This window comes from Myotis myotis, unplaced genomic scaffold, assembly GCF_014108235.1.
Source record: "Myotis myotis isolate mMyoMyo1 unplaced genomic scaffold, mMyoMyo1.p scaffold_m19_p_3, whole genome shotgun sequence".
Classification (NCBI taxonomy): domain Eukaryota; kingdom Metazoa; phylum Chordata; class Mammalia; order Chiroptera; family Vespertilionidae; genus Myotis; species Myotis myotis.
In genome coordinates this window covers 202,402,770-202,422,288 of record NW_023416335.1, presented here as the reverse complement: position 1 = coordinate 202,422,288, position 19,519 = coordinate 202,402,770, and the positions used below count along the sequence as shown (strand labels likewise).

At 47.4% G+C, this 19,519-nt stretch overlaps 1 protein-coding gene across 1 annotated transcript in view; it reads right to left on the bottom strand.

Annotated features, from left to right (window-relative positions):
• Positions 1-1,342: 1,342 nt before the first annotated feature.
• RFX4 (regulatory factor X4) overlaps positions 1,343-19,519 on the bottom strand; it is a 131,711-nt gene continuing 113,534 nt past the window's right edge. The window contains exons 16-18 of the mRNA XM_036300786.1: positions 13,321-13,480; positions 11,263-11,401; positions 1,343-2,870 (exon numbers count right to left, since the gene is read on the bottom strand). Of these exons, the coding sequence (XP_036156679.1) occupies positions 2,598-2,870; positions 11,263-11,401; positions 13,321-13,480 (572 nt within the window). The 3' untranslated portion in view covers positions 1,343-2,597. The remainder of the gene's footprint in view (positions 2,871-11,262; positions 11,402-13,320; positions 13,481-19,519) is intronic.

Sequence of the window (19,519 nt, the reverse complement as noted above, 5' to 3'; positions counted from 1 at the left end):
CTCACCTCCCAAGAGACGGGTACCCTGTGGTCTGGAGAGAACGCCCAGGGCTCCCAGCGCTTGGCTGTGCTGTGAGGAGGAGGCACACATCGTCTCCCTTGCCAAGTTCTTGGAGTGACCACTTTGTTCTCTGGGATTGTGACTATTTTTTGCCTAAACTTCCATGCATTTAACAAGCTTGTGGCTGCGACTTGTACTATATGGGTGTCATTTATTATGTGCTGCTGCTACCTGGCTAAGAATTTGGAAATTGCTTTAGTTTTTTATGATTAGCAAGTCAAAAGTCAAACCTACTCCACCCCTTGATTTCTGGAGCACTAGCTTTGGGCTTTAAGAGCACGAAGGTCTGGGTATCCTTAGGTTTGTTTCGTACAGTGACTGAATCTGAAATTTCGTTCTTCCTTCTTCCTTTCCTCATATAAAGCCAACTAATGGATTGTGGCCAAAGATCCATTTACCTTCAGGGAGTGAAATCTAGCACCTACTTTCCTTTTGGCAGATCAACAGAGCTAAGTTTCTAAAGGGGATGCTATGTAAAATATATAATTTTAATCTTAAAATCATTTCAGGTACAAATATGTTATGTAATAGCAAGTAAAAGCATGGCTTTAAAAATAAATCTTTCAAAATGCAAATTGAGTTGTCAAATTCTCATGCCTTTTAGTTAACACATCACTGCTGCCATTTCTGGAAATCTTTGGCTCTGACTCTCTCATACGCCGTAGACTTAAAGTTTGGGCAAAACATGTCATCATTTTGCCTGCCTAGCCTCAGTCCTCGGCCCTAGAGCCCAGATGCAGTGCTGGGGGAGAGTTTGTTGGTGCTTCCTGAGTACTCGGTAATGTTACATCTGTTCCAGAGTTTACTGCATCTGAAGCACTGCACTTGACGTATCTTTACACCCAGAGATCATTAACGCACAATGAACTACGTGCCAGGGGACCAAGTCTTACTGATGCTGATGCTGAAGAACAATATTCCCTTTAAGGGCTGAAAGGCCCCTGCCCTTTGCTGACGTCAGTCATCATGCAAACTTAAGTCCTTGTATGTAGAATTGGTCCCCTACAAACCTCAATCAGGCTGCAGGCACTAAATTGTTGCCGGAGGACTGCATACCAGGCCTACCCAAATTTTAATGATTGTTTTATGATGAGATGATGATGAACTGGATAAGCACGACCATTCGGGACCACTTAGTTTTGTTTTGCCTACTTTCACTCTAGTATTCAGAATGGTATTTATTTATATATGCACGTGCGTGCGCGCGCACACACACACACACACACACACAGTCATAGCAAATGCAAAATGAAAGCAGGTCATTTCAATACATTTTATTTGAGTGTGAAACCATTCATATCTTGCACAACTGTACAGATAAAACTATTTCCATTTTAGCTGTAGACATGATTATCACACAAAGTGGGTGTGATCAAAGATTTTATTTACAGAACAATTGCTAAAACATCCGATGTCATATTTCTATTTATTTCTTACCCATAGGGTAATAGGTCCACCATAATTGTTTGGTGCTTTTTATAATACAGAAAGAAAACCTATGTTAAGCTCTAACAAACTGCACAAATTGCTACAAATCTGACAGAAGAATGCCTACGAAAAAATTTTCCAAAAGTACAATACATTTTTATTTCCACACATACACAGTATAGTATAAGCTCAAAGGCACAGCTTTGAAATATTTTTTTCTATCAAAGTGTCGAAAATTATTTTGTCTTATGAAGGAACCGTGGAAGTCACTTGCACACTTGGTGCTCAGTAAGTTAATGTTTGGTCCATCCAGTTTCACAACGTTAATACAGCAGAATGTGATACTCAATGCTCCTCATCCACATCGCACAGAACTTTAGAAGCCCCTCCCTGCCTTTTGCTGACACTAGCCATTGTGCAAACTTAGGACAAATATTTGTACATAGAAGAATTGGTCCCCTACGAACGTCAGTCAACTTAAGGCATGCAGAACAGACCTCTTCCTTTCCCCTAGACAGTGCTTACGTTCTAATGCAGGTCCTGTGACAGGCACGAGTTGCCAGGTACCTGCATTTAGCCCTGATGCTCCTGGGAGCACCACCAGGCAGAAGGAATGCGTTGAGCATATCTGAGGGCTGTTCACTGTACAGTAAGATGTCAGACAGATAACAAGGCGAGTGCTCTTGGTAAATTATGTGCCCATCCAAGAACACAAACCAGATTCTGTCTCCAGTATACATCCTTCAAGACTAAAGAGCTTTTGTCAACAGGAAAATAAGTAACTTATGGGGAGTGGTTGGCAACACAAAGTCCTGGAACAAAGGGAAAAGGCACAGAGGGGCCTGTCTGAGATAGTGCTCTAAGAAAGTCAAGTCTGGCTTGGCTACAGGAACCCAATCTCACTGACTTTTAGTGGGTCCTGTGTCTGAACTAAAGTTTATTCATCCCATACTGAATCCCAGCCTCACGTTCATTAGGAAGATGGATGCCTAGGAATGGTTTACAAGTTATAATGTATAGAGATAAAGTCTTCGGGGGGGGGGGGGCGGATGGGTTTATTATTATTATTAATACTTATTAATATTAAATACGGATTCCTATGAGAGCAGTCATTTAGCCCATCCTGTGGAGGCCTCTCCATTGATGTAAGCAAAGCCAGGAAAGTGTTGCATGTGCTCATACTCAGAATTCCTGCGGGTGGTCAGGGGTGTGTACATGTCACTAGAGTTTCCATACCTCGTGGAATGCACAGGCGGGCTTGTGTAGCACGTGTTGGCTGTGGGCACCTCTGGCCATCGGGGGGTGACTGCAGTAGGATGCAGTCTGGGAGTAGTGCTCATCAAACAAGGCTCCATCCGAGAAGTGGGGCTATTAAACGGGTACTTGTTGAGGGGAAAGAAATTCCACAAAGTTAAAATTAGCTTGAAGTTACATATACACAATATTAGTCATGTTCACAGTTGGTTAAATTTCTTAAGATGCTATTAGTGCAAGTCGATGGGATGGAATCAGTGAACTTCTGAAAGATCCAACTGTGGTCTAGGTCTCCAACAGGGGAAATGCAAAAGATTTCTTAGCCAGTATTAGACTGGTGTTCACTCAACCAGTAATATAGACTTTGTGCTCAATCTGGAATGTCTTGGGAAGTCAAACCCCAAAGAAGGAATAGCCTTACTGGGAATATAGGAGTGATACAAGGGGGTGGGGGTGGGGGAGGCAGAGAGAGAGAAAGAGAGAGAGAGAGAGAGAGAGAGGGAGAGAGAGAGAGAGAGAGAGAGAGAGAAAACAAACATGAGCAATAGCATGTCCAAGTAGATGTGGATGGCTGGCTGTGAGCTTCATCACTAGTTATGGAGATGTGATAGGTCCCAGTCAATCAACCCAAGAGAACAGTACTGCCAAGTGAAATACAATGACATTATTAAAAATAGCACTTTACAGTTGAATTCAATTATGAACTGCAGCCTAAAAGCAGGCTTTTGAAGAGGAAGCAAGCAAGCTAACAGCTTCAAAGGTTATTATTAGTGCCTATCATTTGAAGAACATCTTTTTGGTCTCCAGTCACTGGAATCCTGGAAGAGACTCAAGCAGGAAGTGGCAATAATTGGGCTCCGTGTGTGTGAATGTGGAAGGAGCCAAGGTGAGCCAACTGAGAGGGAGGGGAGGTGTGCTCTTGTGCAGGTCAGAAAAACAGGTGCTTGTAGCTGTAAGAAGAGGGGAAACAGTTCTAGGAAGAAGTAGAAATAAGAGATGTCTCTGAAGTGCTTCTTCTTTACCTTTTTTTCCAGTTCCCAAGACAGCTATGCAAATAAGCCCTTCGGTACAATCAGAGGGGAGGCGCCTGGTTTGTGGGCCAGTCACCACAAAGATTTCCTTGCTGTGCTAAGGGCCACCCCAAGAGGGACAGGAGCCAGTCAACAAGGATGGCAAGGACTGCAAGTAGGGGAGAGAGTGTGTGAATTCTTCTGCTCCCCATCTGTCTTCCCTGACAGTTGGAGAGTGGAGCCCTGAGGGATTAGGTGGGAGGCTGCCTCCTGTGAGGGAGACAGACAGGCTGAAGCCTGGACAGCCGGGAGAAGGGGGCATGACAACAATGGCTGCTGCTGGTAGTCTCAGGGGCCAAAGGGACTGCTCTGCCTCTTTGAGTGGGAGCTCGAGGGGGGCAGGGGAGGCTGATAGGCCCCAGGCATGCGAAGAGGACCAGCAATTCATCTTCGAGAAGGAGGGATCCTAGTAGAGAGGGTCTGCAGTACCCAGGACAGCATGCCCTACAGAGCAAAGTGCAGCCACTCCACAGTCAAAAGAGCAGGTAGGAGAGAGGGAGAAGGGTATAGCGGTGTCTGGGAACTCACAGGAGACGGCACCAGGGCTGTTGCCAAGGTGACTACTGACAGGCTTTCATAATGCTGAAGTGCACCCTGGTCCCCGTGCGGGAGCCACATGGTGCTGTCTGTGTGGCAGTGGAATTCCAGCCCGGGACCCACTTTAAATCCCAGAGAGGCCACAGTAAGACTGGGCCCTGCTCAATAAAACAGGATCTCAGGTGTTAAACAGCTCATATTAAGAAATATTACAAAACAGTCTTTTGTTTTTTTCAAAAAGGTTGCTTGTTCCTCGTGATAGTCTGTCTTCACGATGCCCTCCTTGGCTCCTCCCTGTGGCATGCCTGGCTCGTGCCCATTCCAGAGAATCTTCTTCTACCCGTCTCCTCTGCCCACAATGTGCTTCACCACCCCTCCCTGCCTCCAGGCTCCTGTGTGTCTGCCTTGTGATCATTCTTCAGATCTCAGCTCAAATGTCACCTCCTCAGAGCGGCTTTTCTGGACATCCTAGCTCAAGAAGCTAAATGCTCCACCCTCCATCGCTCTGATCGGAATGTTGTCATTCTCAGCAGCTGCCTTTTTCTACTGGCTTAGAGTCACCCATAAGCTCCCGTAGGGCCTTCTCATGTCCGCCACCATATTCCCCACATCTAGAATCATGCCTGGCACCTAGCAGGGGCTAACTATCTGCTGAGTAATTTATTATTTGGTGGGATGTCACCACTAGATAGAACCTCAGGGATCCCATAATCCATCTCAGAGTCATACAGATGAGAAAAGCAGTGCCCGAGGTGAAGCATCCTGCCCACAGTCACATGGCCAGCCAGTGGCAGAGCTGGTGTACAAACTAGGCCTGGGGCCCCGCTTCCCCCCACATCTGTCCGCCTGGCCCACAGCTGAATGACACCGAGAGGAAGAGCACTCCCTCGTGGACAAGCAGCCCACTGACCTGGACCTCTTCCCTGCAGACCACAGGGTCCGGCCGTTCTGATCAGGCCTCCGCTTGCTAGTTCTGACCATCTTTGCTGCCTCGGCTTGTGTGCGGACTTGGAGTCTCCTTCCCACGGAACCCGAGAGAGTGTGGCTTTTGTGCCTGATCAAGGACCCGCGATGCAGCTGTGCCCAGGGGTTGTGTCACAGACTCAAAAGAATAATTGCCTGGAAATGAGGCTGGCTCAAAATATCTCCAATGTGACAATAAAATCCTGTTACCACAGAATCCGGCTTGGAAAATTCTGTCCCGTTAGGTCAGCTAATTGCAAATGAGTCAGTGACTCGCTTTCCCGTGGTGAAGAGCCCATTGACGGGGAGAGGCTGCACCCGCTGCCGCCGCCCGGTCACCAGCGCCACCAATGAGGCTTCTATGCAGTCGGCCCGTGGCACCCGCCTCACCTTTCACACTTCACATCCGGTTTCATGCCGGGTCCTCCAGCAGGCTGGGCACAAACCCTGGGTCCCGGGAGCTCGGCCCGGAATAAAGGCGCTTTTTGTTGAGGGCCCATAACAGGAAGTTACTATTTTCTGGGTCAGATCACAGGCTACTGTCCTTGATGTTAAAATGGAGCGAAGGCCCCAGTTCCTCCCTTGTGAGAGGTGTGTGAGGTGTGGCTGTGGGCACGTGTGTGTGTGAGAGCTTGTGTACATAAGCAGTCAAAGGTTCAGTCACATGGCCGAGGCCTACGTCTGCCTCAGCTGTGCCTGCCTCTGGGCCTCTTTGGAACCATATTAGGACGTTCTATTTTGAGAAACGACTCCCCACACCAAGGGCTGACTTTCCTGCACATGGAGAGGGAAGAATGAGCCCTTTATCCCTGACCCTTACCAAATGGGCTGTTACTCGAGCCAAGGGTGAAAGGTGGCCCAGTCAGGAGCACAAACTGTTTTCCTATGAAAGGCAGCTCTCACCGCACGAGGCGCTGCCAGGGGCCCGCCCTGGCTTCCTCTCAGCCTCCTCTGGAAGAGGGCACAGCTCCCCCCAAATCTCTGCCAGACAGTCGTATCTGCTGAGCTCTTAGGGCCAGGATTAACTGAGTTAATTCATGTGAAACAGAACACCCATGTAGTGAGTGTTCAAAACGTGTTAACTATTATTAATATTCTTCCTCGAATCATAACATCATGGTCCATTAATGACAGGGAGAGCCTCAGGCACTGACCATCTGGTCCTACTCCCCTCATTATCAGATGAGGGAAGTGAGGTCAAGAGAGGGGAAATGACCGGCTTGAGGTCACGCAGCAACTTAGTACCAGAGTAAGGATCTAGTCATTCGCTCATTCATTACTGAGTTCCCACTAAGGGGCAAGCCAGTGCTGGGGTCTGGGAACACCATGGTCAGCAAAGATGGACCTGGCCCTGCCTTCACAGAGCTAGTGTAGTGAGAGAGGCAGATGCTAATTCTATAATTACAGAAAAGTAGCAAAGGATCATAATAATATACACAAATAGTGCTAACTCTGAACCAGACTCTTTATTAACTCACTTAACCCTCACAACAGCCCTATGAAATAGGTACTCCAATGATCTCTAGTTTGCACATGAGGCACCGGTGCACAGAGCTCATTGGAGGCAGAGCTGGGGTGGGAACCCAGGAAGCCTGGCTCTGCAGTCAGGATCTTACGCCACGTTGGCTGACTCATTTGTACTCCCTTTGGCCCAGGATGCTATCCCAAAGCAGAGCACCCTAAGCAAACTCTGTGGCAGTCAGTGGGCCTCTGAGATTGAGCACCCACGGGCCCTGGGCTGACCTGTGTTGGGATGAAGGTTCTGTGAGAGCTGTGACTGGTGGGCAGGGCTGGGCCTTGGCCATCCAGATGGGAAGTAACGGACAGCTCTCCAGGCCACACTAAGTATATTTCTAGTCACACCACTTCTGGTTGGTCACGTGGCTTTTGAGCTCAAGTTTACATTCCCAGTCTACATTCATGGTTGCAGAGAGGGTAGAGGTTCCATGAAGGTGAGTGGAGTGAGGCTCAGAAATATTTTGTAGCCGTGTACTGAGTCTGGTTTGTTCTCTCTTTTGGGCCGGGCATGAGAATGGGGACCTAGGAAGGCACAGTGACAAGATCTCTTGTTCACTTATTCTGATGTGAACAAGGACAGCATCCTTGCAACGGGGTGTTTTTCTGAAATAATTTAAACCTTACACTGTGAGGCCTCATTCCTCTGGACTCACTCCTTCAGAAATTATGAGAATTCAAGTATTCCTATTACCCAGAAAGCAAGCATGCGTTGTGCAAAGCAGCAGTATGAGCAAGGGCACACACATACTCTATTTCAAAAAACAAATTACTACAGATTGCTTTGCGCATATGAATGCTGGGATGTATACAATTATTACACGGCACAGGGGTGCTGTACTGGCTCTTTAAGGCAAACCTGGCAGGAGTCATTTCCAGTTACTCTTGAGCTGACGACCAATGGCATTCTGTAACCATATTCCCTCACTGCAATTTTTCTCCAACGCAGACCTTTTCCCCAGTGAGTCTGATATACTGAAGTGTGATTTTCAGTACGCAGGGTTAGACCAGTTGGACCTCTGCTCTGGGAAGCTAAAACTAATTAGCCCTGGCCCTGGCTGGGTGGCTCACTGGTTGAGTGTTGTCCCATGTACCAAAAGGTCGCAGGTTCGATTCCCAGTCAGGGCACGTACTCAGGTTGTGGGTTCTCTCCCTGGTCAGGTTACATATGGGAGACAGCGAATCAATGTTTCTCTCTCACACTGATGGTTTTCTCTCTCTCTCTCTCTCTCTCTCTCTCTCTCTCTTCCTCTCTAAAATCAATAAAAACATATTTAAAAAAACATAAAACTAATTAGCCCTGCACTGGCTTTCCCCCATATGTTCAACCTTAATCCAAAGTAGCAGGAATGGGAAGAAATAAGGTATCTTGGGTGTGTGATTTTTCTCTTTGGAAACTCGAAACTTACTGAGAATAGTTGCAGTAGCCACAAATTTACCTCCCACCCTCCAAGACACACAGTGTTCGGCTCTGGGGGCCTGAGAGTTGGAGAACTTGCATTGGGGTCTGCTTTGTCACTTCCTGGATGCCTGACCTGAGGCAAACTACCTTCTGAAGCTGTTTCCTCATCTTTAAAAACTGGAGAAAAGGCTGCTAGGATGATTAGGTGTATTTGAAAGTGCCTAAAACAGTGCCTGCTGCATAAATGTTAATGAAAAACAAAACAAAGGGTTGTCTTTACAGAGTACCTTCCACAGAAGCAGCCTGCGGAGATGTGATAAATTAACTTCTCCCCACCCTGCTTCCTAAATGGAGACTGAGGCCTAACCCATAGAGTGTACTGTGTGCTGTGTGGTGGGGTCAGAGGTTGTCACAGACTTTGTCTGAAGGCCACAGGGCACAGTGGTGAAGAGGCTGGCCAAGGACCTGTCACCTCTCACAGGGTATCTAGTCTGGGTCCAAAGGGCGCCACCCTGGGCTTTCATGTAGTCCTGGGCCCTTCGCTTGGGCCCACTCGTAATGGTAGTGCTCCAGTCGGGGAATGTGTGGCTTCTAGAGCGGATGCTGCAGGCCTATCTTTGATCACCAGGGACCACATGGGCCTTTAAGAGACCCTGTGTTGTTTCTTTTTGTGTGTGTGTGTGCGTGTTTTTTATAGCAATGGCTGTAAAAATATCAACCCAGAAAACCAGCTGCAGAAATTTCATAAGGAGGGGCGAGGGATGAGGGGGTAAAGTAAGAGGGAAGATAATGCCGGGAGCTGTGGCTTAGAATGTTAGCCTGATCTTGCCACTGTGGTTAGACCAGTGTCTCCTGCTAAAGCGTCAGTTCTCCCAAAGCAGGCACGTTTCTGTCCGTTCTCCACTGTATTCTCAAGGATAGAGCAGTGCTTTACATAGTAGGCACCTGACAGTCATTTGAGGAATGAATGAATGAATCAATGAATGAATGAATGAATGAATGAGTGAATGAGTGAATGAGTGAATGAGTGAATGAGCTGCTGATGCTGTGTCTGGGGTGACCCAGCCTGTAGCAGCAGCTCTGTCACAGAGAGGAGCACAGACCCTGCTCCCGAGAGCAGCAGCCCCTGAGGAGCTGGCGTGTCTGTGTGGCGCAGCTGGAGACCTGTGATGAGGGCCCAGGTAGTGATTTAGTGGAATCCACTTGTTAGTTTGTCTGGCCGAGTAAACCAGGGCTCCCCTTGGTACCTCCAATGGAAATCAAAACAGACGCCTGTGTGCCCCAGTGCCGAGTTCGTGGATACAGTCTCCTCGTGCCCTCCCCCGGATGACGGCAAAAGCTGTCCTGACAGCTGATGCAACTGCGGCCTCCACCCTGGCTCAAGTCCTGCCATCTCTCTTCTCCACCCTTGCAAGCGCTTGGGAGCAGAGCTCCCTGCCTCCACCAGCCCCCCTTCTGGTTCATGCTGTGAGTGCTGCCAAAGCTCTTTCTTAAGCACAGCTCTCACCTTGCCACTTCCAGGCTCCCAAACCTACCACAGCCCCCACACCTGCAGAACCAGCGAGCGTCCTTGGCACACCACCCTGTTGTTTATGCTGACCCCTCCTCCTGTTGCTCATCTGTTCCATAATCGCTCAGAGAATGCCGACATCTGAGAGGCAAGAGGGTGATGCACAAGAGCTTGGACAGCTGGGCCACACTGCCTGGGTTCAGATCCTCGGGCAGGTGACTCTCCCTTTCTTTCCTACAGGGGTTACCGTGAGGATGTGCAAAGTGCTCGGCACATGTTCAGTAAAAGCAAGCTGTTCCTTCTGACAGACAGCGTGCCCTGTGACCCCGGGATGCTAGACGTAATTTTTGCCTTCAAGGAGCTTTGGGGTCTCCTGTGGGAGTTAGGAAAGTCAGCCATGATCACAGTGTGGGAAGTGTTACCAACAGAGGAAAGCCCAGGGTGCATGCGAGCACAGAGGAGTGGGGCCTCATAAAGTCCTGGAGGAAGGAAGGGGGGAGTGTCAGGAAGTGCCACAAAGACCATGAGAGGCTTGTCAGGAACAACAAGTGGAGAGACTGGGGCAGGGACTCAGCCAGAGGAAGCCACCTCAGCGCAGGCATGGGGACTGCACAGGGGCTGGCCCGCCGGGAGCAAGGATGGGGTGGTGCCGTTTGTAGGCCAGAAAGGCAGGCAGAGGCCAGATGGTAATGAATCTGGGAGACGTGCTAAGGCATTGAACTTGACTCTGAAAGTGATGACACACAAAAGAGAGTATTATGACCGACTGGGTTTTTTCCCAAAAGATTCCTTTAGCTGCAATGCAGGGGATAGAACAGAGAGGGGACAAGTTCAGCGACATGGAGATCAACGGGAAGGCTTTTGCCATCATCTCACTTAGATGAAGACCTGAGCTGAGGCAACGACCGTGGGAGTGCAGACACACAGAATGTGGAATTGAGTGGAATTGGCAACGAGCTGTGTCTGGGGCCAGTGCACAGGACAGTGTCTAAGACCAGTAGAGTGCTCAACACTGATGTGACAGGTGCAACCCGTTTCCATTGCCACAGGTCGCAGCAGGTCAATTTGGTTTGTTAGTGAGAAAGGTGTGGCCTGAGAATATGTGATAAAGGGTCCACCTCAGGAGGATTCTCCTGGTGAGACTGTGTGGGGGTGGGACTGAAAGGAGCACACGTAGGAGACCAAGACACCAGTTAGAACGAGGCCGAGATAACAGTCCTGCATGACTCGATGAGGGTCTGCACCAGGAGAATGCTGATGGGAAAGTGAGGTCCAATCAGAGCGGGGCTGCCCGAAAAACAGACATGGCAACCAACTGGGTTTGGGTCCTGGGATCAGAGAGGTGAGAGAGGGTGAACTAAAGACAACTGTTCGCACTCACATGCATGGGTGAGAGAGAGTGGAGCATGAATGTGGTTGACTCCCACGACACACTGCCGCACACACAGTACATGGAAGGTGCTTATTCACTGTGCTACCTGAGTAGACCTGGCCTGGACAAGCAAGCAGGACCACCGACTCACCTGTGCAGAGCTCCTGTGGTAAGGGGCGTAGTGGAGTGGTCCAGAGATGGCTGCCTCGGGAGGGAGGGCCGGGTACTGGCTCTGCATTGGCGGAGGATGCTGGTTGCCATAGCTCCCATAGTTATAGCTTCCTGTGTATCTAAAATGCATTAAGCACAGTGACTATTGTGAGTAATAGCAGGAAGAACAGATCAGTTTGACATCTTCAAAAACCAACCGCCTCTGTTTTTTTCCTTTTTGTTCTCTTTTCTTTCTTCCATTTTTTCCCTGCCTTACCATGTCCACTCTGTAGCTTTGTTGTGGTAAGTTTAAACTCTCAGGTTGATTTTCCTTCTCCCTTGGGCACATCTCCCTTGCCACCCAGCAAGTGCTCAGGGAACAAAAGCTCGCCCTGAGCAAAACATAGTTAGTGATGGAAATCTCTACTCCTGTTGTCTTAAAAAGCCCCATATGATATCCTGAAGTCAAATAGGAAAAAAAGAGGTTACTTTGGGATTTATGTTTTTGTGTTGTTCAGGCCTCTACTTCCCCATGATGCAGAAGGGTGTGGTACCTTCCAGGCGCTCTCTCCTGGGAGAAAACACCATGGCCTGGTCGACCAGGCCTCAGGGAGCCCAGCTCTCAGCCTGGCCCCACCACCTTCCAGCTGGGGGACCTTGGGCTCTCGGGCTCCTCGCAGCCTCGTTTCTCCCACCTGTGAACATGTGCACATGCTTATTCGGAGGGTCACACATGTGAAGGCACTCCATAAGAAAGACAATCCTACGCGCACACGGGATATTCTAATCACTGTTCTTAACAACTTTACAGCAAAGATGCTGACATGACCATGTGGGAGTCTATTCGGCCTTTCCTGCAGAATCAAAAAGCTCTCTGAGCCCTGGATGGTTTGGCTCAGTGGATAAAGTGTCAGCCTGAGGACTGAACGGTCCCAGGTTCAATTCTGATTAAGGGCACATGCCCAGGTTGTGGGCTTGGTCCCCAGTCGGGGGCATGCAGGAGACAGCTGATCAATAATTCTCTCTCATCACTGATGCAACAAAAAAAACTCTCTGAAATAATTATCAAGTTCTATTCTAAATGTGTGAGGAAATGCTCTAAGAGCCCCCTGAAAAATAATGGCTGCACTACAGATCGGTCTGGGGCACCTGAATCAAGGGAAATAGCTCAAGATCACCAACAGTCAGGCCTGCACCTATCCTCAGGGTCACCACCTTGCTGCATTACGCTGGGCCACCCTGAGGAAGGGACCCGAGAGGTCCTCCTCCCCCTCCCCCTCCCCCTTCCCCTCCCGTATCCCCCACAGCTGGTCTGTTGGAACCTGGCTCAGGAGGCTCACCGCACCCACACAGCAGAGCCTCACTCTTGAGGATAAGGCCCCCCCCCTTTTTTTTTAACACCGTAAGTGTTTTTCAGATCACTGCTTGTTAGACACTGTAAGATTAGTGTCTTGTGATAAAGACAGTGCATAAGGGCAAAAAGCTACTGTGATTCAGGTCACACTTTTAAATGGATTTGTCGTTTTTTCATCACAGCAACATCACTGCACAACATAGGCAAAATGAATGACTGAATTATTCAGGGTCCAAAGCATCATTGGAACCCCATTCATAATTCCTGCCCTCCAGGGACCTCCAGCTCTCAGGTGGGGAAGCCCTCCTCTGAACAGTCATAAAAGATTGGGACCTACCAGGAAGCTTTCTAAGGCTGCAGAGCGCACAAAGAGCCACCAAGGGACGGCTGAATGGCGTGTGCAGCTGAGACTTTAGAGGAATGAAGAGGGAAGAACACAGGCTCTGGAGGCAGACAGCTGCTCCGTCTGCACCCCATGGTTACCAGCTGTGTGGCTCAGAGGAACTGACCTTCACCAACCAAGTCTCAGTGTCCTCATCTACAAAGTGGGGCCGCCTCACCTGGTCGTGGTGGGGACTGCTGGGCCAGCAAGAACTAAACACAGGGTGGCGCTCCTCCTGCCCTTTGAGAAAACAACTGCCAAGTGAGCCCTGCTCTTTAAAATCACATCTACAAGTGAGGCAGCAGCCCAGGAAAGTCGCCTACCCGTGCTCCTCCCGGTGAGGATAAACTGGAATCCTGTGCGTGACCGAGGAAGAAGGCACATGAGTGCTCCTCATACAGGGAAGCTGCTGGGAGTTTTCAGCGGGGGACCCCGCCGTTGTCACCGTGTAGGTTAGAGACCACGTGTATGACTGCATCGGTCCTGCAGAGACAAATGAAGATGCATCAGTCCTAGTACCGCTCTCGCACTGCCAGCTCTTCCTTACAGCACTCAGGGGCTTCCCACTGCTCTTGACCTGAAAGCCGAAATATTTTACAAAACGTATGTCTCTCCGGCCCCCGCTGACCTCACCAGACGCATCCCCTACCCCCTGCCGTTGTTCTACCTGATCCAGCCATAGTATCTTTCTTTCCCTTTTCCCCAGAGTACCAGGATTCCCAGGACCACAGGGCCTTTCCACATGCTCTTTTCTGCAACCTAGTGCCCTCATGCTTCCTTCCTTCAGATCTCAATATAGAGAAGCTGTTTCCTAACCCCAGGCTGGGTCAGATCCCACACTGCACTACAGTCCTTGATGGTGCCTACCACAATCTGTAATCTTACATCCATTAATGAATGTGATTTGATTAATGCTTATCTTCCCTGCCCCTCAACCCCTGACTATAAACTCCATGAGGGTAGGGGCCTTCTCTATTTTGCCCACCATTGGATCCCCCAGTGTTTAGCATAGAGCCTGGAGGTCAAAAGACTTTCAATAAAATTTTTTAAAAGGAAGAAATGGGAAAGGAAAGATAGGAAGAAAGGGAGGGAGGGAAGGAGAGAGAACAAAAGAAATCTTGGGGCAATGTAGCTCAGACAAGCCTAGCAAAATAAATTCTCAACACTCAACTCAACAGGTGTTAAGGATCCAACAAATTGCTTTAAGCAAACATAAGTAGATTATTGAGCTCTGCTTGCCCAGGTCTTTTTGAAGATTATTAGACAGTGACCCTTACCATGACCTATTCCATACATATTGTTAATTCTACTAATTTATTTTTTAATTGGATACCTTGAAAGTGCTAGGGACTGAGAAAAGAAATTGACAAAATTAAAAACACTCAAGATGCTTAAGAATTTTATGAGATGTTTAGAATTTAAAAATGGTAATTTAAGAAATAACTAATAATAAATAAGCTTATGTTATTTAATAAACTCATAATAACTGGACAATAAACTCATCAAATTAATTTCTGATAAAGTCTAGAATGTTGACATAGTGAAAATAATTAAGCCTATTTTGGAAGGTGGAGGGAATAGGATTCAACTCCTCTGTGTAGACACATGAAAAACTAAATAAGTAGGAGGCCAGTTTTAAGAAGTAAAAAAGAAGCCCTGGCTGGTTGTAGCTCAGTTGGTTGGGTTTCATCCCATACACTGAAAGGTCACAGCTCGATTCCCAGCCCGGACTGTGGGCTCAGTCTCTGGTAGGGGGCATGCAGGAGGCAGCCAAACGACGTTTTGTTCCCCTATCAATGTTTCTCTCTCTCCCTCTCCCCCTCTGTCTTCCTCTCTCTCTAAAAATAAATAAATAAGTAAATAAAGTGACAAAATATTTTTTTAAAACAGAAGTAAAAAAGAAAACTTGATTCACTAATTCTGTATGTTCTGCAACAGATCACTTCTATCTTAAAATTCCTCTGGAAAGATAAAGAAAAGGTTTTCATTTAAAAAATGCCATCCATTCCATTCCAAACACTTTGCAAATAGCACAGGAGAGCAGCTGCCCTGCCACGGAGCAGGGGGAAGGGAAGGGCCGGAGGGTCAGCACTGCACCAGTTACATGACAGAGACCCAGTAAGGAATACCTCTAAAGGTCTGTGAAAACAGCACCCTATTCTAAATACACGTGTTTATTATTAAAAGAAGTTTCTATTGAACCCTCCTGTAAATTAGAGAATTTTCTGGAATGCAAATAATGTCTTTCTTTTTTTATGAAGTGACACAGATGCAATCCAAGAGCATGAAAGGAGACACCATTTATTGAGCATCTAATATAGGCCAGGCACTGTGCTAAGTGCACTACAGACACCCTCAAAAGAAATAATATCCCCAGGTAGTGAAAGAAGTAGTTAAAACAAGAGTGGAGCAAAAAGTGCAATCAGGAATGAGATGAAACATGCATACCCTGAAGGTCTAGGGTCCTTCTAGGTGGGCCTTAAACTTGGCTCGGAGTTTTCCAGGAGAAATGCTATAGAGGGGAGCTGACAGGTTAGGAGCCATAGGACCAGAAACAAATCACTCAGGAGAATACTGTCCTTGGAACTCAGAACACACAGGAATTTCTTTCACACGCCCTTACAATGGACACCATATCTTGGGTTCTTAGGACGGTTCCTTATGTCAACACTAATTGCAGGCCACTGACGTCACACCTAAGTCCAGTTCAGGGGAACGTAGCATGTTAAACGTGCCCAAGGCCCCACAGTGAGTGGGCGGCCCAGCGGGGCTCTGAACCTAGTCTGCCCACCCTTCCCACTAACTCTACCATAATGTCTCTGTCCTCTGGGTCCTAGTTCTGCCAGGGACTGTGTGTAAGCTCCTGGCAAGCCTCTTACACCTTATGAGCCCTTCTTTCATCATCTGCAAAATAGGGATAATAATGTCTATCTTGAAAGACGACTGTGAGGATTAACTGAGATAACATGTCAGAGCCTGGCACAGGGCAGGCTTTTAATGACAGGCAAGCACTCTTCATGAATTCAGGCATCCTTATGTCAGACCTGCTTAAAGTAGAAATCTCTATATTTCCCATTTCAGGTTGCAAGGAAGAAAGACAAGTTTCTTGGGTCAGATTCTGTCACCAGGGATGAAATATTTGAATAGCAGCAATAATTCAGCTAATGACAGCAAACTTCTACCAGGGTTTTCTGTAAAAGGCCTGGAGTCCGTATCTGCCAGTATGGCTAAAAGTACCCCTTCCCACTTTGCACATCCACACGGTATTTTTCCTCCAGAAGATGACTTCAGCAGACTGTGCATGAGGCATCGTTTATAATACCTGCAAGAAGACTGGGAGGAAAACCCCCAACATGATCATGTCCCCGGTGACTGAATTTTGCGTGATAACCCTCCTCTATATTTTGAACTGCCTATGAAATTACCGTTATAGTTTTATTAAAACAGGTTATCTTCAAGTGGTAGGAATGAGGGTGGCTCTAAATTTTTTCTTCATTTTGCTTATCTTTTTCTATAATGAGTGTGTATTGCCTCTGTGAAAAGAAAAATATTAAACTATGTAAAGCAAATTTTATAATTGGGAATGGAACTGGAGCGTGTAGGAAGTTTGCGAGAACAATGAACCAGCCACATCCAGCAAGTAATTAACCCTTGAAGCCCCTGGGACCTCAGGAGAGCATAGCGAGGTCAGTAGGGCTTGAAAGGGGGCAGCGAAGGGGGCCAGAGGGCTTTCTCTCCTCTCCTGTCAACCCCCGCCCCCACCCCCAGCATAGGAAGAGGCGGTGTAACAGCCGTCACCTAGAGAAAGCAGCAGAAGTTACTTTTGCGTGAGCTCCTGGAGCACAGCAACTGTTCCGTATTCATCTCTGTATCCCCAACAGAGGGCTCTGCTTAATAGTAGGTGTTCAGTAAATTTCTGTTCTATTGAATTTGTTGTTGAAGGAGTAAAAGCTTCTAGAAACAGACGTTATCAAACAAAAAGCTAGTGGAACTCTTGGAAAAATGGGCTCCTGTGGTCTGGGAAACAAAACCCCTAAATGGCCATGTGCCAGCAACCTAACAGACCCACTCAGGCAGGCTTAAGCAGATTAACACCTACTGGCTTGGGTGAGAAACCCTTTTTGCCAGGGTAGCAGAAAAGAACACCCCTCGCACTCCCCTTCCTACCCGTGGGACCTCCAGTGAGAACTGCTGCTGCTTCTTTCTTTAGGAAGCTAATAAAAGAAAATCTGTGCCGTTAACAGTTTGTGCTTCACTTTTAAGACGGCTCTAATTGCTTTTCATTTGCTGGTAAAACCATAACAAACCTTTTCTAGTGTCTAAGTCCCTAACTTTCTCTTCTTTTCCCCTTCCTATTCCTCTACTCCCATTTGAAAGTCTGAGGAGCACGCTGGGAGCCCCTGATTTTTGAGAATCCTATAAAGAAAAGTTGTCCATGTTATAGTATTGAAATTGATGGAGAGGAATATTTTCTTTCCTTTCCATTCTCAACAAAACATTTTATTCCCCCAATATTATTTTCCTGGAAGGGGTTTTAAACACAGGATAGAAAGGGTGCTTGGAATATAATAGGCAGTCAGTAATGACTGTTGAATAATGACTGACTGATTGATCATCCAACCTAAACCAGACCTCATGCTAGTTTCTTTTTATACATCAACTCATTGAACCTTCACAATAATCTTTTCAGGCAAGTAGTATTACCTTCTTTTTTAGGTGAGAAAATTGAGGCCCAAGACTTGCCCAGGTAAGTGGCAGAGTTGGGATTTGAACCCAGACCTGCCCAGCTCCAACGCCTTTCCACAACAACCACTTCTAAGAGTTAAATGTGCATTTGAATCCCTGGCATTCTTGTTATAATGCAGATTCTGATTCGGGAGGTTGGGAGTCTGCATTTTTAACAAGCTTCCCAATTATGACAATGCTGCTGGTCCGTGGACCACACCGAGTGGCAAGGCTCCGCAACACACTGCCTCCTGCCATGCACCCTGCGTGCTGAGGGCCACTGAAAGCCAGAAGTTGAGAGGCTGGTGCATACCGGTGAAAATTTAGGCTATTTCCCAGGTTCGCTGGCCATGCACTTCCTTCAGATCTTGGGCTAAACTGTTTGAACCTTTTTCCCACTAGGATTCTATGAACCATCCCAGATGTTGCTCAGGTTTTGAGCTAACCTAAGCCTTCTGTTAGTACCTTCCTGGGACATAAGCCCCTTTAAGTATGTCCAGGCTCTAGAGCTGCTCTGCCCTAAAACAGTAGCCACTAGCCACCGGTGGGTATTTAAATTTAAATGCAATTAAATATAAGGTTTTTTGGTTGCACAAGCCACATTTCTGTGCTCAGTAGCCACATGTTGTTAGTGTCTACCGTTTTAGACAGCTCAGATTAAAAATGTTTCTATCATCACAAGAAGTTCCATTTGAACAGTGTGCTTGACAATATTTGATACTAAACAAGCATTTCATGTAACCTTCAAGATGGAGACAGGGAAAGAAAATATTTTATATATTTACTAGAGGGCCCAGTGCACGAATTTGTGTACAGGCGGGGTCCCTTGGCCTGGCGATAGGGCCGATCAGGGCTGGCTGACTGGGGGGAGGGACCGCGGGGGGTTGGCCAGCATGGGAGGTTGGCTGTGGGAGCACAATGACCACCAGGGGGCAGCTCTTGCATTGAGCATCTGCCCCCTGGTGGTCAGTGCACATCATGGCAACCCATCGACCAGTCATAACAGTCGCTTAGGCTTTTATATATATAGAATATATACATATAAATCCCATTGGCTATCATCTATCCTCAATGTAATTGTACTTAAGGAGAATACTTGCTGAAGTGGGAAAACTCATCCAAGTTAAACTTGATGAATAGTTCCATGGCCAAACTCTAATTGACAGAACTGAGCAGGGGCAGCAAACCAATCCATTCCCAGAGAGATGCTGATTGTGGTCTGGCCCCACCTGCCTCTGCAGCTCCTCTCCTGCCACTCTCCCCTCTTTCCAGGCCCTAGTCAGTCCTCACCTGCCAGGCTTGTCTGCCCTGGGCCTGGGCACATGCTGTTCCCACTACCCCAAACATTCTTTTCCTCCCCCAACCTGCACTTGCCTGGCTCCTTGTTACCTCTTCAGGGAGGCCTTCTCTGACAAACAGCTAAGGTGGGTCCCTATTTTATACCATTCCATAGTATACCATTATTTTCATTAAGACATTTGAAGTTATATATTTACCTGGTAGTTTACTTCTGCATTGATTATCTTACCCACTAGAACAGGGGTGGGGAACCTTTTTCCTGCCAAGGGCTATTTGGATATTTATAACATTGGTCACTTTAATATAATTGGTCACTTAATATAAATTTATGTTACTATAAAAAAAACACCTAGATTTATTGAATTTTGAGTCCCACCTGCGGTTGCCTTGGCAGGGCCAGACCAAATGATTTTGTGGGCCTTATACAACCTGCAGCCAGATGATCCCCACCCCTGCACTAGAATATAAGTATCATGAGAACAGCGACCATTCCAGACC